At 41.0% G+C, this 27,519-nt stretch overlaps 1 protein-coding gene and 1 long non-coding RNA gene across 5 annotated transcripts in view; both read left to right on the top strand.

Annotated features, from left to right (window-relative positions):
• TMEM266 (transmembrane protein 266) overlaps positions 1–27,519 on the top strand; it is a 134,288-nt gene that overhangs the window by 65,475 nt on the left and 41,294 nt on the right. For all 4 annotated transcript variants that reach the window (XM_038418464.2, XM_043493856.1, XM_038418462.2 and 1 more), the window contains 4 exons: positions 4,994–5,067; positions 16,729–16,785; positions 19,155–19,293; positions 20,756–20,871. In XM_038418464.2, coding sequence (XP_038274392.1) covers positions 4,994–5,067; positions 16,729–16,785; positions 19,155–19,293; positions 20,756–20,871 — 386 coding nt within the window. The remainder of the gene's footprint in view (positions 1–4,993; positions 5,068–16,728; positions 16,786–19,154; positions 19,294–20,755; positions 20,872–27,519) is intronic.
• LOC122456107 lies at positions 6,867–11,032 on the top strand. The gene is made up of 2 exons (XR_006274778.1): positions 6,867–8,460; positions 10,253–11,032. It is a non-coding gene; the product is annotated as an uncharacterized LOC122456107 (long non-coding RNA).

The raw sequence follows: 27,519 nt of genomic DNA, 5'->3' as shown, positions 1-27,519 counted from the left end.
ATTTGTGAGGCTCTGCCATCCTTGCTAACCCAACCCCTCTGTGAACAGGGAAGTCAGGAGGTGGCACCAGAATGCTGTGGCACCAGTCTTCCAAGTATTTGGGGTTATCAGCTATGGGATTCAATCTTTAGAGGTGAACTAAGAGAGGGTCACAGAGAAATTCAGTGATGGCACTTTGATAGGTCAGGTGTGTGCCTAAGGCCCGCTGCATATGCCTAAAGTTGCCACTGCTAGTAGAGCTAATGGTTGAATCCTAAACACTGGATTTATTTGCTTTTGTGGGTTTGTCTTAGACTTCTAACACTATTTCAGAAGGACCTCCAGCATTCTTTACCATTTGTTTCCCCATCAATACTCCTCTCTGAGGAGTGCTGCATGTGACATCTTTCAGAACCCACCAACCTCTACCCCAGAGAGGTTTGTGCCAGGCAAACAGATGGTACTAGGCTGAGCATTTTGTCTCTGCACTACTCTCCATTCTTGCTGGCCCTGTGCGTAAAAGACTGCTGCATGGCAGTTCACTGCATTGACACTAAACCATCAACACACCACGCTTCTCATTATTTCATGTAGCTTTTGTTACATTAAATTCCTTGAGTTTTGTTCTTTAACCACTTATGGAATATATAGGAGGAGTTAACATAAATACTGTAATTCTGTGAAACGAAGACTATACTTTTAACTTAATCTTTCAAAAGCCATTAGTGTGCAATTATGTTTTTTAAAAATGTAATTGTAGCATATAATGATTCCCTGTAGTATATGAAAGCAATGCATACAAGTGTATTAAGGATATGCTATGGTACATCACTGCCAATTTTGTTTCTAATAAAAGCCATTAATCCACATTATAGACTGCAATCACCAAGGAAATCTGTTTTTTAGAGTGTTTTTAATGGTTTTGAATTACAAGTGCAAAAATATTGTACAAAAAATCAGGCTTCTATGATTGCTAAAATCCCAGGGCAAAATTCTCCTCTTAGATTCATAGTGCCAATTTCAGTTGCACTTGGCACTTGTTCAGTGGGCACAACTCCTTGTTATCATCAATGGAAATTGTATCTGCAAAAGTGCAGATTATGCAAATGAGAAATTAATAGACCTTGAGTGAATTTAGCATGAAGCATATTTGATATGGCAGACTCTATGTACATTAACTAAATAATCTCTTATTACCCCAGTAATGTACGGAAGCACTGTTCTCCATATTTTGTGGATAGAGAAATGAAGGCAGATTAAGTCACTTGTCCAGGCTCTGAGAGAAAGGGTTCATTAGCAGAGACATGATTAGAATTCTTCAGTTTTTGGTTCCTTGTCCTCTCTAGACCATGCGTCTCCATCTCTTTGCCAAATCACTTCCAATAGTGGTGGGAGTGACTTACTACTGCCCTTTTCCTGCGATTGGACAAATATAGGCACATCTGTATACCTGCATGAAGTCCTATTGAAATCAGTGGGGCTCCACACAGGTGCAAGAATCCACCTGCATGTATCTGTTTGCTGGATCTGGGCCTATGTAAGTACTTGTATAGCTGTAAAATGAAAATGAATATAAAGATGAAACCATGCCTTAGTGGGAATTTGTTTGGCTTTATTTCTTATAAGGGTTTGATCATTTCACAGTGTTAAAACAACAGTGTGGCAGCTAAGAAGAGAATTGCAGCGTGTTTGGATATGATTTTTAATGATTTTTAGATGTGCTGAATTTCTACAGCTCCCTTCATAAGTACTGGAACTAGGGGTGCTGAGGGAGCTGCTGCACCCCCTGGCTTGAAGTGGTTTCAGTTATATACAGGGTTTACAGTTTAGTTCAGTGGCTCTCAGCACCACCAGTATAAAAATTGTTCCTGCACCCCGACTTTGAGTTCAGTCGGAGCTGCAGGTACTGAAAACCTACGGGAAAAAAAAAAGATAAGTCGTAGCCTTTGACTGTTTTTTTGGTTTGTTTGATTTTTCTTCTTTTCTTTAAGATTATTAATTTTTTTTAAAAAAAAAGTTTACAAACCCAAGAAATTCAGAGGTAAGGCTGCACTTCTACAACAAGCCAGATTCACACAAATAGTAGACTGTGACTCTGCCCCACTAGAGTTTGGACAATGTAGTGTTCTCACATTGTTTCTGAAACAATCATGTTGTTTCTACAGTTCAGTGTGAGGAAGTCTGTTTGTTCAGTTGGATGTCTTTAAGGAAGAGAAGGCAATTGAGAGTGGTGGAATGCCAACTCGGTTTATGGGACATTGATTCAGCTCTTGCTCAGGAACTTCTTGCCTGGAAGGTTCTTTGAAACTGTTTACTGTTGATACCATTCAGGCGCTTTAATTGTGTCACCATCGTGCAGTATATGTAGCAGTCTTTGCTGCACATGTTGCAATATGAGAAATCCATTTCTCCCCACCACAAATTCCCATATGTTATACCTTGCTTGCACACTAGGGGGCAGTTGGAAGACTGCATGTCAATGGATTGGGATTAGAACGTTCCCCACAAATGGATTTCCCCCATTTTCCAGCCCTGCCCTATTGTTTAAGCAGCGTGTTGTTGAAATTATCTAAAGTATTGTCTGCTTATTTCTTTTTTATTAATCAATAATTGTGACTCTGCTGAAATTCATTGGTACCATACGTGGCAATTTCTACTGACCCCCATTACCATATTTTAAGGAATATCAGTGGCAACTAAAATGATGTTATTCCTTGAATCCTAATCCCCCTCATCTCCCATTATTCTGCTACAACCTGGCATCTTCATGCACACAAAGATGCTCAAAACACTTTTCCATTGTGCAATAAGTCAACCTATCTTCTCAAGCAGTTTTGATCCTTTGTAGACAAGCTCCTAGGACCTGGGCAGGCACAGGGTTTGGGGGTAGAATTTCTTGTCTTCTTTGCATTTTTTTTCTGAGACTGCAGGAATATGAACTTTGATACATGTACTGAACACAACCTTTCAGTGTTCTGCTTTGCTGTGTGAACAAAGCTCTCCTCATCCTAGACACCCACCATGTGCAGATAAACTTGTAGCTGAACTTGTCCAGAAAGTTCTCCATGTCTCAAAGGTACATTAACCCTTTATAGACAACCCAGGCCCGAATCTTTCTTACATGGTAATGCAGTGGTCCTCAGTGGGGTAACACAAAGACAAACTTGGCAGTTTGACAGCTATATGCTTACTGAAACATATTGTATGAAATGGTTTCATTCCTGCAATACATTTTTCTTTATTTTGAACCTGCATTGACAGTTTAGAGTTAAATGTGTTCATAGTATGTGTATTCTCCTGCTAGCAATTCATCTTTATTAGGTGGTTTGATGTCAGATGATATTTCACATTTTTCTAATCCAGCTCAATTGTATTCATGTGCAGGGATCAAATATTGCTAAAAATTACATTGGTTCTCTAAGGTATTTCTAATACTGGTCTCAATGCAGGTGTTCATTTTGGTTTTGTAGAATCAAACTAACTGTGAGTGGGGCAGGGACTTGATGCCTTGTTCTTCTGTGAAAGCTGTGATCAATATGTTCCATAGTTAGACACCTGAATAAGCGATCAGTTCTGAAAATCAGGCCACTTACTTAGGTGCCTAATATGGATAAAGGGGTCTACGTTCATGCATCTGTTCTTGAAAATCTTGGTCCAAACAATTATTGGTCTTCCAGAATAAATTAAAAGATTTTAAAAAATTATTTAAAGGAATAATGAGTAATTATTTTTGTTAGTTTATAAAATTTTACTCTTAAGTTTTCAGTTGTGCAGGATTTAGTCTCATCTCCTAGTAAAGCCAATCAGACTTGTGCCCCTATATCCTGGAACAATGACGATACAGGGTATTGCGCACCAAAGATTTGATTCTGTAGCAGCTCCACGCATAGGACAGAATCTGACCTGCAATGTCATTCCTGTGTTCCTCTTTTCCTACAGGGCTTCAAATTGGGCTGACAGCTTTTGATAGAATTGTGATTCATCTCCATCGCAAGCAGCCCACTGCCCCAACTAGGATGTGAGTGGTCTGACCTACTCGTCAGAATAGAAGTCAGGCTGGGTCAGATACCAGGAGATCAGAGGGCAAATTGGGAGTCAGGAGGCAGAGTCAGGTTACCAGGAGATCAGGCCGTAGGAGCAGGTGTTGCAGAGGATGCAGTCCCTAGCAAGGGAAACCCAGTTGCATGGACAATTTCCTGTTCCTGAGATTGGTTTAAATAGAAACTGAGGACCAGTCAGGACCCCAAGCATTCCACCAATTAGATCCCAGGATAGGAATCTTCTGACAGAGGTCAGCTTCTATTCTGACAGTAGTTAGCAGATCGCTGGTTGGTGGGTTGGAACTTATTAGCACCTAACAGCCCTATGGACTAGGGTTCAAGAGACCCACTGCCTCTAAAACCTCTACTAGAGAAAGGGAATGGAGGGTCTCCACAATCACCAAGAAGAACTGGCTGAGAGGAGAGTGGCACAAAAGCCCCTTCCTAAGGAGTATTTTTCCTTTCTCAGATTGTCTTGGAGTAGCCTGTCCCACACTGCTTATTCCAACTCCTAACTTTGTTTTTCAGAGGCTCTAACTGCATGTTTCACTACTGGAGTGACTTGCAGCCTCCTATCTGCAGGTGGCTTACCACCAAGGTGACCTAATTTCAAAACAGAAAACTGGGACAAACCCATTCATTCCTTAGCCTCTCTTGAGACTTCCAGTTAGTGTAGGTTTTAGTGGTGTTGGCAACTGTGACCAATGTCACCTGGGAACAATGAGTGAGATCACCTACTGATTTTACATAAGGCACTGAACAGCTATCAGATAACAACTTTATGGTCACTGTTGACCTGAATTGATTTGAATGAGCAACTTAAGAGGGTAAAGCTCCATGTCCCATTGTTATATTTTCATTATAGTGTTTCAAATGAACTGCTTCTCCTAAATGTAAGTGGTGATACTAGTCCATTATATATAAGTTGCTACCTGGTACTAAAATTATGCTTCATTATATTGTGTTAATTACAGTTTCAAGTGCATCACAGTTTGCAGGAATTATTCACTGGATCAGCCTAGTCATCCTGTCTGTGTTCTTTTCAGAGGTATGTATAATGTGTGGTGAAACACAATTGATTTGGATGCAGGGCCCAGTCCTGATGTCAGTGGGAATTTTGATGATAGGAATAGGAGCAGGAACATGATGTGTTTTAAAAATAAAATAAGTCCGCTTTTGCTATTCATATTTGGAAAACCAGAAGATCTTGTTTGTATTTTGTTTTTTCCACCAAATGCATCCGATGAAGTGAGCTGTAGCTCACGAAAGCTTATGCTCTAATAAATTTGTTAGTCTCTAAGGTGCCACAAGTACTCCTTTTCTTTTTGCGAATACAGACTAACACGGCTGCTACTCTGAAACTTGTTTGTATTGACAGTCATTCTCTTTATTAGAGATAATTAGAATGGAGCAGGAAAAATGGGAGAATGTTGCCATACAAATATAAGAGCAAAATTGTGAGGAGAGATAATTATACCTGTATCATCCCAAATCAGTTCCTTTAAATGATGGGAAACAGGCCTGGCTCTGAAGTCTCACTCGAGGAAAGTTCTCATTGGCCTCAATCGGAATTTTGCTGTAATAAGAAATCCAAGACTTCATCTTATACAAAGCTTGGTTCTGAATAAGAATTAATCATGTCCTTTCATGATTTACTTAAGCAGCTCTCTCTGTGTTTTCTAAATATTTTCCATCCATCTATATTACTGCTGTATAGGAAAGTAATTAAATACAGCAAATTAGATACAAAGTAAGACTGAACAATGGTGAATTTCTGTGCAAATGTGTATTTGTACCATAATTGAATAAATTCATTAATTGGAAACGCCCATATTGATAATACAATAAATGACTAAATTGAAGTAATTGACTATAGTTTGCAACTTTATTCCAAAAAACTGTCATCTGTGTTAAACTATTAATATAAAGTACTTCCAAAACAGCAATTTGGATTATTCCTCCAGGACATGCTACACATATTGTTACAAAAATCCTATTACATGGTTGTGTGTTTTTAAATTACACCAACATCCATGCCATGTCAGAAGACTGCCTGGAATATCTGCATACCTGAAGAATATTTTTCTAGTTTCACTAGGGGAAAGGATTTGCATTCAAATAAAACAGAAGTTAGAGGCTGCACCCAAGAGTTCAGTTTAGCTTAAAAGGTTATGAGTATTCACCTGAGAAAAAGCAGAAGCCTTGATAGTTACAGCTGATGCTGGAAACCACTCTTGTTGGACTCCAACGAGAGACTGCTGAATTGGAATTAATTTGCAAACTGGATACAATTAACTTAGGCTTGAATAGAGACTGGGAATGGATGAGTCATTACACAAAGTAAAACTATTTCCCCATGGTATTTCTCCCTCCCACCCCACCCCCCACTGTTCCTCTGATATTCTTGTTAACTGCTGGAATTAGCCTACCTGCTTGTCACCATGAAAGGTTTTCCTCCTTTCCCCCCCTGCTGTTGGTGATGGCTTATCTTAAGTGATCACTCTCCTTACAGTGTGTATGATAAACCCATTGTTTCATGTTCTCTGTGTGTGTGTATATAAATCTCTCCTCTATTTTTCCACCAAATGCATCCGATGAAGTGAGCTGTAGCTCACGAAAGCTTATGCTCTAATAAATTTGTTAGTCTCTAAGGTGCCACAAGTACTCCTTTTCTTGTTGGACATATAGTTAGTTAAATTACACAGCCATTTATTTCTATGGTTCTATCAATGGATTTAAAAAAAATACCAAATTCAAGCAATGAATACACACAACCCTAAACCATACACTTTTGCTCCCAACTTTCAAATCCTGAGTCCAAACCTTTCCTACTGATTATGGTTCAGAAATAAATAAATATTAAGATAAACTTATTTTGAATATGATAGGCAAAATTGTTTGGCTACCCTCCATCCCCATTTTGTGTCTGTATTGTATTTTTTCTTCTCTCTGTGTTTAGGACAATATGGGTATTGGGAGTGAATCTCCCCTCGCTGCATGTAATACCCCTTGTTCTAATTCTGTTAGCACCCACTTTGCAGTTTGCTTCCATCTTTCCAAATTGATGAATTTCATTCACCCATTTGACCAAAGTTTGAATTTACATTAAAAAAAATACCACCAATGAAGACATGAAGTAGCCATATGAGGAGCACAAAGCGGCTAGGATTTTTGGAATTCTGTTCATCAATCAAGCCTTTGGAAACTTTTAAGAATCCTAGACTATGCTAATAATAGCTGCAAACATCATGTACTTCACCACTGTTACAGAAGCAGCTCCACAGACCACCTGAAAGCAATTTATAAACCACAGATCGAGAACCACTGGGGAAGGGGAAGAGTGAATTTTTCACCTTTGCTGCTGCTGTTGTTTTGCTGGAGACAGTTTTCTACAACATTGGATTAACAGGGCAGCAACAAATCTGTTTACATTGTGATGATTAGCATCAAAATAGAATAGAGAAACTTATTTTTCTCATCTAAAATGAACGCTTAGAATTTCCAGACTATTGTCCAATGCTCCAGAAATTGCAGGCCCTGAAAAAGGCAGAGGATCTCTTACAGCATTTTCATTACATTTATTTATTTCCTGTTCCTCATGTGAGTGATTTGTCTTTGTTTGGGGTGGATAGGAAAGAATTTCGCTCTGTGGTTCAGTGAGGCTTTTTCAATCATTCACTGTTCAGACCAGGCTGGGCAGAGAGATGGTATAATGATTTCACAAAGAAGGTAGGGTTTCGTTTGATTGATCAGACCTTATCAGATGCCTGTTGAGTATGATCCATTACTTATAATACTATTTTCCCCAAACCATACAAAGGCACATGTGATCAAAATTTGGAAAATTGTGATTGATCGAAATCTTTGGTTATAATGGATAACGTTTGCAACTTTAACTACAGTAGGTGCTATTAGCACCCTTTTTATTGGCTCATTACAGTTAAATAAGAGCTGGCTTTCTGCTTGATTGAAATGTAGTGGACAAATGTGCCAGGTACTTGCAGCCGCTAACAAAATTAAGTTGCTATTCCTCGAGCATTTTCCTTGTATCTTTACACTTGTGCTACAGCCACAAGTCTTAACCTGAATTTACTGCAATGTGTTAATTTTATATTCTCCTCATGTTAGTCTCCGCAAACTTTCCAACATATCACAATCTCTTTTTTCGTGACATGCATATAATTTTTGCAAATGCTCAAATTAGATTTAGTGGTTGTGATGCTTTGCCTGTTAGTCTCTGTTTACATATGTCAAGCCCGTACACCAAACAATACCCAGATGTTAAGACAGAAGAGGAGATAGAATGTCAGAGGGATATTGGGGCAAAAAACAAAAGCAGCAGTCAAGGCTAATTCAGGATTGCACCATATCAAGAGGGTAAAACCAGCTCTGATTATACTTGGATGAGAAAAGGCAGACAGAGGACTTGGCCTCAACTTTGGTAAGTGGCGTAGGGTCTGAATATATTTTAATAATCTTATGACATTGGTATTAGCAGCCAGATTCTTCAGCCCTCGCTCAGTCCAGTTGTTCCATTGAAAATAATGGGACTGTTCCTGTGAGAGAGGCCTGCAGGTGTGGGCTTTTTTAGCCTGTAGTACTCCGCTGTTGCACTGCTTTATATAGGCCCAATTCAGCACAGCGTGTAAGCACTTTACTGACTTCAGTCACAGGAGTAGTCCCATTGAGATCAACAGGACTGTTCCCATGCTTAAAATTAATTACACACTAAATCAGGGTCTTTTTTTCCCCAAAGGTTTTGGAATGGGAAAGCATTCAGCAGGGTTTGGGGTTCCAGTAGTTAAGGTGTTAATTGTCTGGGTTTTTTAAGTTTGAGTTAAAATGTATTAATTGGCTTGTCGCATTAAGAAGAGAAAGAGGACAAAATTAAACATATCACTCAAATTACATATAAACAAAAAATATTCATTGTAGTCTCTCATACTTGTACTCCTCCTTTATAACAATCTCTAGGAAGATTAAAATGTCTTAGGGGAGAGTACTACAGAATTTAATTAGAATTAAGCCAATATGGTTCTGTAGACGTTATTGGGGGAAAAAAACCTATAGAATTTGAGAAAATAATATCCTTTCTGTATATTTTTCTAAAAAGTCCTATAGTAGTAATAAAATTCTCTATTAAATTCTGTATGTTTCAAGCAACCTATCAGTATAGAAAAATTAGAATTTAATGGAAAAGTATATGATTCTTCTATAATGAATAGGAACTTTACCTTCCTGAATGTTTTCCTCCATTCCCTATGCATACTAGTTTTATTATCATAGGGTTCCTTAAGTGTGCTGGATTGTTGGCCATGTATGTGTATTGGGGGAGTTGTTAAGAAGAATTGATATTGATAACATTTGGTTCTGGGAACAGGTGGTGCAGAGGAAAACCTAGAAAAAATTACATGGATTTTATAAACTAATATTTCAAAAAATCAGTTAAACTTTGGCTGTGGAGTCTTTGATAGAGTGCAGAAGTTTAACTTCTAATGTTTTGGAAATCTAGCTCTGCTCAGCCATCCAACTTTGTCACTATACAACAAGGTGGATTCAGGAGACCATAGGATTTTGTGGTGGGATAGTACTTTAGCACAAAGCTTTCATCCCTCTTATCTCAATCCCTTTTTCCTCAAGAACATTTCTGACCCATGCAGTGTGCTAAACTGGTGCTTCAGCTGGACTCTCTTCAAGCTTGATTTCTTGCTGCTGATGAGATTCCTGCATCTTCTACACCATTCACCAGGGATGTAGATAAAACCCCTGGTCCAAACGTGACCAGAAGGAACTTCTGATGTAGGAAAATCAAAGACTAAGTTTGTATCAAATTCATATTTGCTTCATGGTAGCGTGCTGTCAGCAAATAGGTCACTGAGCCATGTCCGTAAAACAGTTCTGAATCTAGAATTCTGAGTTTAGAATCCATTGTCATTCTCAATTACTATATTCTAAGGACAAATTTGGTACAGTGCACGTTACAAGAATGTTTGTCTGAATGCACCTGTAGAATACTATGTAATATAGTTTAAAAAAAAATAGTTGCTAGTGTTAGAGAATTTATATGTTTATGCCTGCAATCTTGGTGTCACTCTGCTATTGCAGTTAATTATTAATTATTGTGGATATATTGTGCAATAGAATGCAACAATTATAATGCAGAGCACGTGGAAAATATTTTGTACTATTTTAATAATGTGAGATGTAGTCAACTGTTACCCTTTTCTTTTTAGAAGTTTGACTGACGAGAAGCTGAATGAGATGATACCCATGTGGTAGAACCCTGAGTGTCAGGTTAAAGATAACATGTTCTTGATTCTCCAGTGGTATGAGAATGGTAGGTACTAATTATTGGGGAAGCACTTCTAAGAACTGTCAGCCCATAAAAAGGTAAATTTAAACACTTCTAAACAGTGTTTGAAATGAATAATTTGTGGGATAACCTGGGTTGCAGGAGATAAAACTCTCCTAGATGATGTCACGGAGTGAGGGAGAGTCAGGGCCCTGCACCCCCACTTCCTGCAATTCACTGCGACTCTTAGCCAGCCAGTAACACAGAAGGTTTATTAGAGACGACAGGAACACAGTCCAAACCTGAGCTTGTAGGCACAGACAGGACTCCTCAGTCAGGACCTTGGGGGGGGGCAGGGAGATTAAAAACCCCAGACCTGGGGCTCCCTCCTCTTCCCCAGCCATCTCCAAACTGAAACCCACTCCAGATGTCTCACCCAACCTCCCCCCACTCCTCCTCCAGCCTTTGTGCGGTTTCCCGGCCAGGAGGTATCACTTGGCCCCAACCCCCACCTGGCTCAGGTTACAGGCTCAGGTATCTTCTCTCAAGGGAAGCCTCCCATCCCCAATGCAGACAGTCCCTGTGAAACTCTCCTGGCTGTGCTGCGGTGATCCAGATGCCAACGTGTCATTGCATCTATGTTCTATGAAAAATGTGCAGCTGTAACAAAACCATGTTCTGTGGTTTTCCATATTAAACATATTTGAAGTTAAAAAAAAAACAAACAAAAACAAAAAAAAAAAAACCACTCCCTGGTCAGTACTCCCCCCTCCCTGCTGCGTCACAGATGAGTACAAGGTATTCTTCTTGGAAAGATTTACTCCAGGTATTTTGAGTAATCTGGTGCATTGCAAAACAAAAGTTTGCTTTTCAGAGTAATTATGCCAGCAAACAATAAATGCTGGGGCGCGGTGGGAGGGGACAGGGGAGAGCTACACCAGAGACTGGAAAGGTCTCTTTCCCCCACACTCCCCTGTCCTCAATCTTCCCCTTTCAGTACAAACAGTACTGCTGAACTAAACAGTTCTCTCCTTTACCTAAACCTGATGGACCAAATACATCCCTTCACTCACTCTTTCTTTTGGTTTCTTTACTCTAGGGATGAATTTGACCCAGTGAGTCACAGAGTAATAAATTATATATTAACCATGCAAGGAATAAAGTATGTAAAAAAATTGAGTGTACATTCACAGTAGGACCTTAGAGACTAACAAATTTGTTAGTCTCTAAGGTGCCACAAGTACTCCTTTTCTTTTTGCGAATACAGACTAACACGGCTGCTACTATGAAACCATTCACAGTAGGCTAACTTATGCAAATTGTGGGAATTCACATGGCTCGCTCAGCAAAGACCTCAGCCAAGTTTCCCTACCAAATTAGATAGAAAAATTGTAGTACCACTGCAGAGAGCTAATTCTCTTTACTTTACAATAGTAGGCCACATTGTTAAGGGGGGAACTATCAACTATTACGTTTCTGTCTGAAAACTGTACCTTTTAGTAACACCTAAGATTACTGTACTGAAAATAATTTACTACAATTATTTTTCCAGTTTCTTAATGCATTTGATAGCACTTTTTGTGTAATCAGTTATTCAGTTCCTCTCAATGAAAACACATTTACAAACATCAGAGGTAAAAAATTTGTAAAGTTTTGGGTTTAAGGAATTTTTTATAATAAGTTCAGAGTGTTCTATTTAAAAGATGCTGTATCACAAACTGAATATCTTATAAATTTTTCGATTTTAAATAATTCAAGTTGGCAATGTCCCTTTAAGCCAAAAGGTAGTATGTACAAGTGTATTAGATGCTTGTATTCAAGTTTACGCATCAAAATTGCAATGTAGCTTGACAGCTGCATTGTAAAACAGAACATCTACAGGTACACATTTACTATAATGATAGAAGAAAAGGAGTACTTGTGAGCTACAGCTCACGAAAGCTTATGCTCTAATAAATTTGTTAGTCTCTAAGGTGCCACAAGTACTTCTTTCTTTTTGCAAATACAGACTAACACAGCTGCTACTCTGAAACCTATAATGATAGAAAATGTCTATTCATAAATAACAGAATAAAACCCTTCTCATTTTTGCCTTTTTCTTACAGAGACCAGTTTAAGTGGCATTGTATCATATTGCTAGAGTTCATGCTTAAACTTTGGTAAATATTATAATCACAATTCAGTTTTAATTCATTTCCATTTCCATTATGCAAATAAGATGTTCTAATCATTATTCTCCTTTGTCTTTCAGATCCTGCAACAGATTTTGTTTTTAAATGCACTGTACAAATATCACACTAAATATATTTTTGTTTGCCCAAGAAATATGTTTGATTGTTTGGGGAAAAAAATTAAAATGTTATTTGTAAATAACACCAACATTTTTTTATTCCAGTATTTTTCTATTTATCATTAACTTGACAGGTTCAAAATACTATATATGGAAATTTGTCTAGTGACGCTTTGAGTGTAGGAGTTCTCAATAACCACTATGGAAGCGTGTTGCCAACATGTGTTCTCTGTGAAGGCCAGGGGTTAGTGAGAGAGGGTGATATTACTTGGAATTACATTAATAAGCATTGGCTGATGTGTACCGAGAACACTGCAGGTGTACGTTGGGATACACACAGTGTTTAAGACACATTAACCATGCCCTCCTAGCTATATGGCCACAAAGCAGAAAATGAATGCATGATTAAAAAGACCTCTGTACAATTTTTTAAATTAACACTTTATATCGTTTCATAAATGATCTGGAGGATGGTGTGGATTGCACCCTCAGCAAATTTGCAGATGACACTAAACTGGGAGGAGTGGTAGATATGCTGGAGGATAGGGATAGGATACAGAGGGACCTAGACAAATTAGAGGATTGGGCTAAAAGAAATCTGAGGAGGTTCAACAAGGACAAGTGCAGAGTCCTGCACTTAGGACGGAAGAATCCCATGCACCGCTACAGACTAGGGACCGAATGGCTCGGCAGCAGTTCTGCAGAAAAGGACCTAGGAGTTACAGTGGACAAGAAGCTGGATATGAGGCAACAGTGTGTCGTTGTTGCCAAGAAGGCCAATGTCATTTTGGGATGTATAAGTAGGGGCATTGCCAGCAGATCGAGGGACGTGATCGTTCCCCTCTATTCGACATTGGTGAGGCCTCATCTGGAGTAGTGTGTCCAGTTTTGGGCCCCACACTACAAGAAGGATGTGGAAAAATTGGAAAGCGTCCAGTGGAGGGCAACAAAAATGATTAGGGGACTGGAACACATGACTTATGAGGAGAGGCTGAGGGAACTGGGATTGTTTAGTCTGCGGAAAAGAAGAATGAGGGGGGATTTGATAGCTGCTTTCAACTACCTGAAAGGGGGTTCCAAAGAGGATGGATGTAGACTGTTCTCAATGGTAGCAGATGACAGAACAAGGAGTAATGGTCTCAAGTTGCAGTGGGGGAGGTTTAGGTTGGATATTAGGAAAAACTTTTTCACTAGGAGGGTGGTGAAACACTGGAATGCATTACCTAGGGAGGTGGTGGAATCTCCTTCCTTAGAAATTTTTAAGGTCAGGCTTGACAAAGCCCTGGCTGGGATGATTTAGTTGGGGATTGGTCCTGCTTTGAGCAGGGGGTTGGACTAGATGACCTCCTGAGGTCTCTTCCAACTCTGATATTCTATGATTCTATGAATGTTCTGTTGATGAAAGGTGCAGCCCTGAAGACTGAAGGCATCTGTCCACAGAACAAGCAGCTCTCAGGCTTGTTTACAGGAGCCCTCCCATGTGTCTGTATTCTGTTCTGGAGACTCTGCCTCTAGGTTGAGAGACTGGTGCAGATTTCACAGTTGCTCTTCCTTTGGTCTCTGTCCAGAGACTATCAACAAGGGTGCTGATTGTGAGGGTGGTTTTCCCTGAGGTGGACACCTGTCATCTAGAAACTGGACCAAGACCCACCAGTTTGTTCCACATACACCACGAAACAGCCGTCAAATAATTATTCACACCAGCACAATAGAGATAAAAAGCCTTTGTGACGGGCTGCCCCTTAAAATGAGCTAGCCAGACCCCTTAAAATGACAGTATTGCAGCCTGATTAAAACATTGCGGAGAGGACTTAAAGCAGCAGCTACATTATGTGAAAAATCTTTTTTTATGCCCCCTCAATAGAGTGTTTCAGACAACCCATATTCAGGGTTGTGAGCCAAAGAGTTGTGCTGTTTTTCTCTTTGTAATGGTTATACCTTATTATTCCAAAGATAAATGTCTGTGCATTCTGTCCACGGCAAAAAGAAATGCATTTCATAAGCAGTTTCTGAGTATATGCTAACTATTTAGCAGTCCTCCAATTACTCATTGACTTAACATTTCACAAATACTTTCTAAGTATAGGACAAAATGGACCAAACTCATCCCTCATGTCACTCCATTGAGGTCAATGGAGTGGCAACAGGGAAGAATGTGTCCCAAGATTTAAATGAAGGAATGTTTCCTTTTAAATTTCCTATTAACAGCCTGCTGCAGAGTTTACTTTGCCTGGCTTTTAGCTTACTTGCTGAAACCTTCTTTGCAAATTCTTGATCAGAAACTCAGCAGATTTTTACATGAGAAACAAATCTTCCATTATAGACATGCCTTCCAGGATTTGGAAAGGACCTGGTAGGGTCAGGGCTTTTGAATATGATTTTTTTTGTTTTTCAAATCCTTGTTCTTTTGGAGCAAGGACTGAGAACTGACACTTATAGGACAAGTATGGAATGTCAGCCAATGTGTGTTTTCAATGGGAATGCTGTGTAATGAAAATGCTGTAAGTGCAGGACTATTCAGATGTCCTAAGGGCCTGATCTTGAGATTTGCTGAGCACCTGCAACTCCAGTTGACTTCAGCTCCACAGCAGGATTTGAATTTACTCCCATGTTCATGCTCCCACATAATATTGCTGAGCGTGGAATTGTTAGAGGAGCTGTTCCTTAGATGGAACCTTAAAACGTTTTGAAGTTCTTTCTGCCATTTGAACAGCAGTTTGTTTGTTTTTTTAATATGGAGATATACCTATCTCATTGAACCGGAAGGGACCTTGAAAGGTCATAGAGTCCAGTCTCCTGCCTTCACAGCAGGACCAAGTACCGTCCCTTATTTTTGCCCGAGATCCCTAAATGACCCTCTCAAGACAGTTGCAGTCTTGCCCCACAGGCGGCTATGTAACAGGTTAATGTAGTGACCCTGTGAATTGTTCATCAGTTTGCTAAATTTTTTAATCATTTGGGATCCTTCAGATGAAAAGGTACTTTATATATGCAAGTTTATCAGCAGCAGCATTGGTTCCCGATGGCAGTTCAAGGTCCCATAACACTTCTCAAAGGGGAAAAAGGGTAATTACACTAATTATCCTGACTGGCATACCCCCTCTCAGTAAAACAGACTCAGATGTCCAATGCTGTGTGTGAGCTATTTTTAAGTGCACGTTAGCCGATCCATTTGCCTGTGTAGTCACTGAACTACTGGTATTGTTCTTTTAAAAACTCTTGGTTTGATTCTGCAGTGCCTTGCAGCCAGTGTAGTAATTTATATCTGTGTAAAGTGAGTATAGAAGGCTACCCATCTGATTTGGAGCAGTTTCAACTCACTGTTCAGGTGAAAACAGCTACAGAAAGTGCAAGGCAGTAGATAATCAGGCTCTTGCGTATGAACGGTGTTATTCAGAAGAACCCAACGCTATTCTGTATCTACGTTACAGTTATTGTGTTCAGAGTGTGGTTGCAGCATAAACCCAGAGTTTGGTTTTAATATATTCATATTTGGAATGAATAGAAGACACGTACATTCACAGCCATTTTCATTCTTTTTTCCTGCAAAATTCTGACTCCTTTCCTGGCCTGGGCACCTCTCTCACATATTTACCAAGCTCTCCCTCATTAATTTTATTTTTAGACATGCAGAATAACATTTTGGTGTATTTTACAAGGCACATATCTATGTTTTAATCCTCCTCTTGCATGTAAAGTACATTTTAATCTGAGTTCTGCACTGCCAAAGGCAGAATGGAGCCCTAACTTTTGTGTGAAATTATTATAATTTTTAATTTTAATTTGATCTTTTAAAAACACCAACACCAGAGAAAAATGTGAAAGATGCTGTTGGAATTTTTATAGAAATTCATCACTGTTTCATGGTATGTTCAATTATTCCTCCTTTCTAACTAAATACATTAACCTTATGCTGTCTGCTTAATAGCAAGAGTGGGTACAGACATTTTCCTCCCTGCACTCTGACTCCCTGGGACTTTAACATGAGGAAATGCTCCTTTGCTGTGAAGAGAGAGAACAGCAGCCCAGGAGCATGTAGGGGTTAATTGTCTTATTAATTCCAGGAGATTTCTGAATGAGTGTCGTGCAAATTATAATAAATTGTCTTTCTTAATATTTCTTGTTAGACTATTTTGAGAATTGTGGTTCTCGGTATATGGGATTATATTGAAAACAAAATAGAGGTAAGTACCACAGCCAATGCTGTTTGTATTTCAGCATGGCAAAGTACAAATAATTAACTATTTCTGCAGTGTGTGCTTTAGCTATAAGAATTGATGCATTTACACTGTCAGAGATTTATGCATGTTACTCCCTGCACACAAAGGTGAAATTAGATGCAAATGAAAACACTGTCCACAGTGGGAAGTAAAGACCGATGCTGGTTAGAACAGTGTTTTAAAACACATTTGTTTCTATCGCAGTTTTCGTGTGATTTTGCTGACTGGTGTGGATAAGAATTTCTTTTTGAGACCCATGCGAGTTAAACTGATTATATGATCTCTGTCGACATTATAATGATAACAGAGTCTGAGGATCTGGTTATCAATATGATTGAGATTTGTAGTGTAGATGAGGCCTAACCATGTTTCCATAATCAAGTTAAAACTAGAGCTGGTAGGAAAATTTTCATCAAAAAGTTTCTATTGGAAAATGCTACTTTAACACCAAACATTTTCACTAAATTGTATAGATTTCATCAAAAATCATTTTTTGGAAAAAACATTTTAAAAATGTTGAAATGTCCCATTTTAATATTTTCAGAACTAAAACTTTTTTTTTTTTTTTGAAACAAAAAAAGTCCAAAAAGTTGGCTTTTCCTCCCAATCCAGAGTGGGAAAAAAAAAAAAAAAAAAATCAGTTTTTAAACTAGTTCTAGTGAAAACCCAAGTAAATAGCCCATTTATGGGGACATTAAGTATCGTCTGCAATACGATTTTTTAACTGTGTTGCTAATCCACTCCCCGGACTTGATTCTGGCTGTAGTATAGACAAGGCATAGACTAATCCCCCACCATACAAATAATCAGTCACAATTTTATAAACAGAAAACAAACTCCTGTCCATACTTGCCAAGGAGACCATGGCTGGAACCTGCTAGCAATAATTATGTTCAAGCATGTTTGTAGCTATTATGGTTCTTACCAAGAGCAGATAAGCCTTAATGTACATAACTAACAAAATGGCAATTACTTAAGAGTTTACACAGCTAAAGTGCAAGAGTAGTTAGTGTATGTTATAATTTCAGTAATTATAGGATTGCTATGATAGAAACAGGAATTAAATGGAACGTAGAACTAATAAGCTAAATGCTGTGCGGGAGAGGACAGGAAATTTAGTTTTCATTACATATAAAGCCACATTTAGAAGTGCGCAAATCTTCCATAACTAAACCTCAAACCATCTTATCTGACTTGCATATTCCAAGTGAGACATACAGTATGGATTGGAAGCCAGGTGACACTTGATATTATCCAGCAAAACATCAATTTCAACAGAGTTTCATTTCACTTTTTAAAGGGAAGTGTTATATTCTAGCATCCTCCAGATAGTACCAGTGAGGATTACAACTTGTTATTTGCATCTTTCCAGTGGATTATGTTTATGTTCAATTCTTGATGTCTGTTGCTTACAGTGGGGTACATCCGGTTTCCCTGTGCAAACCATGAGTAAATGGGCTTTAAGCTTAATCTTTCCACAAGGGCTGGGGGGCACAGAATTTTGCCTTTCCAGGATGTGGTGGGCCAGCCCAAGCATTATTGTTAGCATTGCCCTCAATTCCATTCTCTCTGTTTTTCCAACGATCCCAACCTTGTCATGCCATTTGTGCACTTCTCCCACAAACCTTTCCATGCCTTCTCCCCACATTGCCTCCCACACATGGAATTGCCCTTCCTGAGCTGATTCCCCATGGCCACTAACCTCTCCTTATTCAGATCTCTCCTGAAGATCCACGTTTGCCAGGACACCTACAGGAAGCTAGCCAGCTACATTAACACGGTCATGGAGTCCTTGGGGATAGTCTTTATATCTCTGACAAACACAGACTATCCCGGCATTGAATTACTAGGATGTGGTCAAGTGCCACCTACTCACTTTACTTGTTTGTTGTTCCCCTTTACTCCACCTCTTTCTCCCTACATCTTTTTAAAATGCAAGTTCTTTCAGGCAGGGACGGTGTCCTATTTTGTGTTTGTACCGCACCTAGTGGCTGGTAATAAATAGCAATAATAATAGAGCTCCTGGGTTGTAATAGCATTTGGGGCATCACTTCTACATGGAGAGTTTGGCCAGTGGAGTAGTTGCAGACCTGCCTGGCCATGGCTCCCCCACACCTCTAAAATTACAGATGACGTCACTAAGGAATTCTGCTTCACAGCATGCAGAGGATGCCGCTTTTTTGTGGCCTGCTCACTCACCTCGAAACACACAGTTTATAACTGCACCACTTTTGTTCATTAAGAGCCTTCCAGGATCACTAAGGCAGGTGGGAGGATTTGTGACCCTTAGAAAGGGTTTGAAAATGCTATTCATTAAAACTCTCTCATTTTAGGTATTTGATGGTGCTGTAATAATTTTATCCTTGGCTCCAATGGTGGCCTCTACAGTGGCAAATGGCCCAAGCAGTCCTTGGGATGCCATCAGTCTCATTATCACTCTGAGAATTTGGAGAGTTAAGAGAATTATTGATGGTAAGTGGTGATTAAACTTGCTGTCTTGAGAACCGGTTGGTTGGGTAAGAAAAGGATTGTAACACTCGGAATTGCTTTTAGAAAATAGCTTTATTGTTCTCCTTCCTCTAAATTTTAAAAGCAATGAACAGTGTTGCGACTCCCACTGGTGAGAATAGGAATTAATTCCATGGCTCCTTTATGAATCCTTGCAGCTGCTCTTTGCCGCCCCCAGCATCCTCTATTGTGCCAGTCTACTTTCAGTTCCTGCCTCTGGTATAACTTTGTCTGATTCCCCATGCTTTCTTTGCATCTTGGAGGTTCCCCACAGAAAGTTTTCCACAAATCTGTTTATGCTGTTAATTTGAGCATAATTAGCTGTATGCCAGGGCTGTTTTGCCCAGGATTCCAGGACATGCCTCCATTGGCAAGCACTTGGAGAGAAGCGAGGAGCTTGAAGAGTTAAGACTGCAGAGAACAGGAGCAGTGTCTGAGCATGAAAACAAGAACTGAATGAATGAAAGAAGAATGAAAACAAGGAAGGTGCTATTAGCATAGGTGGAGGGCAGTCAGATCTATTATTAAACTGTAAATTGTTTTACTATTGGTGTATGGGATTCCAGGATGCAGGGAAGAGGAATGCAAAATGAATGAGGCCAAGGCAGGATCACTTTGCTTCTGTGAGAGAAAGAGCGTGTTACAGGGGCATTTGTGTTCTAGATACTGAGAATGCCCAAGTTCCAAAGGGAGGGTATGCAGCCCTGTACGGGGAAGTACTGAGACCAAAGTTCAGGATCTGATTCAGCTTGTGAAGAACATCAAGAAAGACAGTAAAATCTGTATAGTCCCCTGAACAAAGTGAGCTGGCCTTAACTGTGACTTTGTGAAGATTTTCAAAGGCATAAATGGCAGGTAGGCACCCATCTATTGGAAAGCAAAGGGAGTTAGGTGCCTAACTGCTGTTTGTACCTTTGAAGCTCTCACTCTTAGTCTACTATTTCCCTCATATAGATATTTCCTGCAGTTGTATTTAGGAGTTGATGCTAAAATGCCTAGGGCTCTGGAATAGCTCTTGTAGAAGCTGGTGCACAGCCACACTTTTCAAATGTTATCGGGACATGCGGAATACAAAGCGGAGAATGCTCTTGACCTGCCATTTAGAGGATCTGTGTGTGATAAGTGCTGGAACAGATCTACATTAGTGCAAATGCATTTTGCCTGTAACTCAAGTGATGGTTCGCAGCTTGGGATCTTGTGATTGCAGGTGATTGAATTCCTTCTCCAAAAGAAATACTATAGTTCAATCATAAATTGCTGTGTTTCATGCAGGAATTACTGAGTGAAATCCTATGGTCTGTGTTACACAGTAAGTCAGGTTGGATGATCATGATGATGCCTTCTGGTTTTAAAATATATGCAGACATCTCCTCTGATAAGCTAGACTACTGCTGAATTTCTTCAAGCACTTGTTTGTTTTTTCCAGCATATGTGCTGCCAGTGAAAGTGGAGATGGAGATGGTGATTCATCAATATGAGAAGGCAAAGGTCATTCAAGATGAGCAGCTAGAAAGACTAACTCAGATCTGCCAAGAACAAGGGGTAAAAATTCCATTATATTTTTATTTACATATTGTCTGTCAAAGACACTGGTTTCGTAAAGACTGAAATAGCTCAAATAATTTGCCAAGGTCAGAGATTTGAAAAATTATTACTAGGAGTTCTATTCAAAGATTAGAGACTTCAACTTTAGAACTCTAGGATGCTAAAGTTTCTAGCAACTTTCAGGAAATTGCAGTCTGTGTTGTACTTATCCTTACCTCCCATATGTAGGTAACTTCAAACAAACATTTGTTGTTTGACAGGTTGTCTTTTCCCCTTGCTCCTGTATGTGTACCTTTAAGGAGATAGTAACATTTTTTCATTTTTAATGGAAGAGAATAACTTCAATTACTAATTTATCAACTATCAATACATCCGTTAGACTCTTTTGACCAACTCAAAAATGCTGCAGAAGAAGCTTCTACCTAGTTTTTGGGAGCAACTCAAGGTTTTAGGATCTTTCCAGGTCCAAAATTTTTTAGTAATTCAGTATTAAAATAAAAGTAAGGTCAATGTTAAAAAAAAAAAAAAAAAAAGAAGTTGTTTCAAATGAACACATTTATATTAAAAATAAAAGTAGTAGTATGATCTTTGAAAACACTGGTTTTGGCAGTGAATTAAATATTCTGAATGACTTAATATCATGAAAACAGGCTTTCAAATTCCTTGTTTTTAAATCGGTAATTTTAGTAGACACCAGTCACATAAAGTAAAACATCTAGTTGCTTTTTAAACCAGAAAAAAATTGCTATCTGATCAAACTTATTGCTGTAGTAGTAGTTAATTTGAATTGTGTTGCACTTAGAGGCCCCATCTGAGATCAGGGCCTCATTGTGCTAGGTGCTGTACAAACACACTAAGTGAGAATCAGTCCCTACTTCAAAGAGCTTACAATCTACATACACATCAGACAGAAAGTGGAAGGGGAAAGAAAGGTGAAGTTACTTGACCAAGGTCACACAACACACATCAATGGGAGAACTGAGAATCCAGAGCCTGGTCTCCACCTAATAATTAAATTCACCTAGCTACATCACCCAGGCCCTAGGTTCCCTGTAAGCTGTGCAGCTGCACAGAAGGCTTTTTAGGGCCATGCTGGTCTCCCAACCCAGCCCCTCTAGAACTGCCAGGGAGAGGAGCCCCTCCCCCGGGCCAGTCCAGGCTCACCAGAGCTCCTGCAGCCGGGAAGAGGAGCCCCTCCCACAGTCTGGCCAAGGCCCTCTGGAACTGCAGCGCCCAGGGAGAAGGGGCCACAGCCCAGTCCTGCCAGAGCTTTCACAGCTGGGGAGAGGAGTCCCTCCCCCGGCCCAGCCTCACCAGAGCTGCCTTGGCCAGGGAGAGGAGCCCCTCCCCCCCAGGCCAGGTGTTGGTCCAGGGATAGAGAGCTGGGTGGACCCATCTCCCTGCTGTAGCCCTGGGGCAGCTTGCACCCCGAACATCTTACATATCACCTCCATATTGTGGCACATAACAAAATTCATTACGCACATGAGTGGGGAAAATTAGAGGGAACGCTCCTCAGGCCTGTGAAAAATGTTGTCTTGTGCAACATAGTTAGCTGAACCTAACCCCAGAGGGAAAGTAAGCCGGTACGCCCCAGTATGGTGTAATGGCAAGAGCCAGTGCGCCGTTCCAGGGTGGATCAGCTTCCCCAGGCACAATTTAAAGGGCCTGTGGCTCCCAGCAGTAGCTGGAGTCCCCAGCCCTTTAATTTGCTGCCAGAGCCCCACTGCCGGAGCCCTGGGGTAGCGATTTAAAGGGCCCGGGGCGGTAGCGACGGCTGAGCTCTGGGCCCTTTAAATCATCCCTGGACCCCCACTGCCGCTTCCCCAGAGCCCTGCTGCTGGAGCCTTGGGGAAGCGGCGGCAGGACTCTGGGGACAATTTAAAGGGCCCAGGGCTCCGGCTGCCTCTACCGCCCAGAGCCCTTTAAACTGCTGCTAGAGCCCCTGGCTGCCGCTGTTACCCTGGGGAGGGGGAAGGAGGCACTTGCCAGTACAGGGTGGGCCAGGGCCGGCTCTGACCTCCCCCAGCCCCACCCCTTCTGCCCAAGGCCCCTCCCCTTCCAGGGGCCAGAGCCCAGCTCCGTACCAGTAAGTCCCTAGACTTACTTTCACCCCTGCTTAACCCCTACTGTAGATGCAGCTAGGTCAATGGAAGAATTCTTCCATTGATCAAGCTGCTGCCTCTCGGAGAAGTGGGTTAACTACATAGACCGAAAAACACGTAGGAGGCATCTACATTATAGTACTACAGTAGCACAGCTGCAGTGCCGTAGCTACATCTCTAGCTTCTGTAGAATAGCCATAGCCCAGGTCTCTTAGTGCTCTATGATCACGGATTGACAAATGTAGCTCTCATTGCATTAAGGGGAGTTGTGTATAGTCTGAGTTAAGAAATTTCCAGTGCCTGTTCTTTTCATAGTCTCTTGTTCATAGTTCTCTTTGGACAGGGTTTGTAACTTCAGCCTTAACAAGTTTCCAAGTCTTAGGCCCCAGGCTTCCCAAAACTTAGTTACGTTTACGTACATGTGTAAGTCTTTGTAGGGATCGGGCCTTAATTGTTCCAGATGTTAGTAACAATGCTTAGCACAACTTCACATCCATTAACAAATTCATCCTTCAAATGCCTTTGTGAGTTAAGTAGGTAAATATTATCGCCATGTAGCAAATCGCCAAAGACTCACCAGCGCAGTGCCTCCTGCTGGTCATCTTGGGAATTAGCTCAACTCCAGAGCACCCTCTGCTGGCTGGTGTCTCACCTACCTCAGGTCCCATGTCCCTCCTGGACCCTGGTGCCCCTTTACCTCAGGGTTCTGCCCCCAGCAATACCCCCTTACTCTGGATTTCCCTTCCCAGGGGAGCCCCCAACCCTCTAAACCCACCTTGCATCAGTGGCTACTGCCAGTTGTCATCTAGCCCCCCACTCACTGGGGCAGACTGCAGTCTGTCATGGCCACTCATCATTGGCAAGGGGTTAGGACCAGCTGCCTCTGCCTATTCCCAGGCTGCACCTAGGTAGCCCCAATACCTTTATAGGCCTTCACCAAGGCCTGCAGCCTGGGGGTTTACCAGGCTGGAGCTCCACACCTCCCTTTGCCCTTTTCCTCAGCACTGCTCTGCCTCAGGTACCTTTGTCTCCCAGGCAGCTAGGTCCTTCGCATTCCAGGACTAGAGTGAGACTTCCCTCAGTTCCTGGCTCACAGCCCCTTTATAGGGCTAGCTGTGGCCTGATTGGGCAGGCCACACCTGTGGTCACCTACTGCCTCAGCTGCTTTCACTCCTTTTCCCAGCTGCAGCCCTCTGCAGAGCTGCTTTTAACCCCTGTTTTGCAGGCGTGGGGCAGCTGCCCCACTATACGCCGTTTCAGAGATAAGAGAGAAGTGATAATTGACCAAGACCATGCAGTGATAAAGCGGGGACTTGAACCTACAATTTCCTGAATCCCATTCCAGTGTCTAATTTTCTAGCCCACGCTATTTGGTTGCCACTCTTCCCTAAAGGGACAGTGTCAGGTTAAAATCATCCATTTTTAATAAATGCATTTCCGTATCCATGTTACGGGTAATTCCTTCAACTATGAAAACTTAAAAAGTATTGGGCCTTACTCTCTCTCACTGTCTTAACATGGGTGAGGTCCCTTTTCCCTGACAGAGTGGTATAAAAGGGTCTTAGAGTAAATGAGAATTAGTCCCATTATAGCTAATTTTTCACAGTTTGTTCGTGTGTTTTCCTTCCTTCATTTTTCTAACATTGGACAACAAGAATGAGCCAGTCCCTTTTTCTTTGAGTGTGTGACATTTCACTTTTAGGTTCTCATACACTAGCACAAGGCTAAAGGCTTTAGTTTGAAACACTGCAGGTTAATGATTTTATTTTCCTTTTGTTTTTCAATTAAAATCTCTCTTCACTGGAATGGGAAGAATGAATTTTAGTTCAGGGAAACGTTTCTCTTGATCTGAGGTTTAGTGAAAGCTTTATTTTGGGATGCATTTGGCTAGATGGTGCCCAGGAGGAACCATTTCAGAAGGAAGCCTGTCATCCTTACTCAGGGAAATCTCTCATTCACTGGGAGTTTTAGTTGTGCAGAAAACACAGGGTCAGTTGTCAAGAGAGATGATAGGCTCATTTCTGGCACTCAGCCCAAGCCAGGCTGAAGCAAGAGACAGGAAGGGCACCACTCAAGCACTGGGCACAAGACAAAGGAAGACATACAGCCTAGAGGGATGGCAAAGTATCAGAAAACTAGAGCAAAGTCCTACAAATGCTTTCTTGCATATATGGTTAAATACTGTCAAAACCTAGCATCCATAGTCTGTGCTGTAATGGTTAGTGCACCCATACATCAAACAAAAAGAAATGTTGCATTACTTGATGGACTAAATCAATGGAAACAGAATAGGGTCTCTCCTAGCTTCGAGGTGGCATCAGCTACAGAAAAAATATAGGTTTCAGAGTAGCAGCCGTGTTAGTCTGTATTCGCAAAAAGAAAAGGAGTACTTGTGGCACCTTAGAGACTAACAAATTTATTAGAGCATAAGCTTTCGTGAGCTACAGCTCACTTCATCGGATGCATTTGGTGGAAAAAACAGAGGAGAGATTTATATACACACACACAGAGAACATGAAACAATGGGTTTATCATACACACTGTAAGGAGAGTGATCACTTAAGATAAGCCCCCCAATCTGAAGCAAATACTCACCAGCAACCACACACCACACAACAGAACCACTAACCCAGGAACCTATCCTTGCAACAAAGCCCGTTGCCAACTCTGTCCACATATCTATTCAGGGGATACCATCATAGGGCCTAATCACATCAGCCACACTATCAGAGGCTCCTTCACCTGCGCATCTACCAATGTGATATATGCCATCATGTGCCAGCAATGCCCCTCTGCCATGTACATTGGCCAAACTGGACAGTCTCTACGTAAAAGAATGAATGGACACAAATCAGACGTCAAGAATTATAACATTCAAAAACCAGTTGGAGAACACTTCAATCTCTCTGGTCACTCGATCACAGACCTAAGAGTGGCTATACTTCAACAAAAAAGCTTCAAAAACAGACTCCAACGAGAGACTGCTGAATTGGAATTAATTTGCAAACTAGATACAATTAATTTAGGCTTGAATAGAGACTGGGAATGGATGAGTCATTACACAAAGTAAAACTATTTCCCCATGTTTCAGAGTAGCAGCCGTGTTAGTCTGTATTCTCAAAAAGAAAAGGAGTACTTGTGGCACCTTAGAGACTAACAAATTTATTAGAGCATAAGCTTTCGTGAGCTACAGCTCACTTCATCGGATGCATTTGGTGGAAAAAACAGAGGAGAGATTTATATACACACACAGAGAACATGAAACAATGGGTTTATCATACACACTGTAAGGAGAGTGATCACTTAAGATAAGCCATCACCAACAGCAGGGGGGGGAAGGAGGAAAACCTTTCATGGTGACAAGCAGGTAGGCTAATTCCAGCAGTTAACAAGAATATCAGAGGAACAGTGGGGGGTGGGGTGGGAGGGAGAAATACCATGGGGAAATAGTTTTACTTTGTGTAATGACTCATCCATTCCCAGTCTCTATTCAAGCCTAAGTTAATTGTATCCAGTTTGCAAATTAATTCCAATTCAGCAGTCTCTCGTTGGAGTCTGTTTTTGAAGCTTTTTTGTTGAAGTATAGCCACTCTTAGGTCTGTGATCGAGTGACCAGAGAGATTGAAGTGTTCTCCAACTGGTTTTTGAATGTTATAATTCTTGACGTCTGATTTGTGTCCATTCATTCTTTTACGTAGAGACTGTCCAGTTTGGCCAATGTACATGGCAGAGGGGCATTGCTGGCACATGATGGCATATATCACATTGGTAGATGCGCAGGTGAAGGAGCCTCTGATAGTGTGGCTGATGTGATTAGGCCCTATGATGGTATCCCCTGAATAGATATGTGGACAGAGTTGGCAACGGGCTTTGTTGCAAGGATAGGTTCCTGGGTTAGTGGTTCTGTTGTGTGGTGTGTGGTTGCTGGTGAGTATTTGCTTCAGATTGGGGGGCTGTCTGTAAGCAAGGACTGGTCTGTCTCCCAAGATCTGAGAGAGCGATGGCTCGTCCTTCAGGATAGGTTGTAGATCCTTGATGATGCGTTGGAGGGGTTTTAGTTGGGGGCTGAAGGTGATGGCTAGTGGCGTTCTGTTGTTTTCTTTGTTGGGCCTGTCCTGTAGTAGGTGACTTCTGGGTACTCTTCTGGCTCTGTCAATCTGTTTCTTCACTTCAGCAGGTGGGTACTGTAGTTGTAGGAATGCATGATAGAGATCTTGTAGGTGTTTGTCTCTGTCTGAGGGGTTGGAGCAAATGCGGTTATATCGTAGCGCTTGGCTGTAGACAATGGATCGAGTGGTATGATCTGGATGAAAGCTAGAGGCATGTAGGTAGGAATAGCGGTCAGTAGGTTTCCGATATAGGGTGGTGTTTATGTGACCATCGCTTATTAGCACCGTAGTGTCCAGGAAGTGGATCTCTTGTGTGGACTGGTCCAGGCTGAGGTTGATGGTGGGATGGAAATTGTTGAAATCATGGTGGAATTCCTCAAGAGCTTCTTTTCCATGGGTCCAGATGATGAAGATGTCATCAATGTAGCGCA

The sequence above is a fragment of the Dermochelys coriacea genome, chromosome 10, assembly GCF_009764565.3.
Source record: "Dermochelys coriacea isolate rDerCor1 chromosome 10, rDerCor1.pri.v4, whole genome shotgun sequence".
Lineage (NCBI taxonomy): Eukaryota > Metazoa > Chordata > Testudines > Dermochelyidae > Dermochelys > Dermochelys coriacea.
This window is presented reverse-complemented; position numbering and strand designations above follow the sequence as displayed.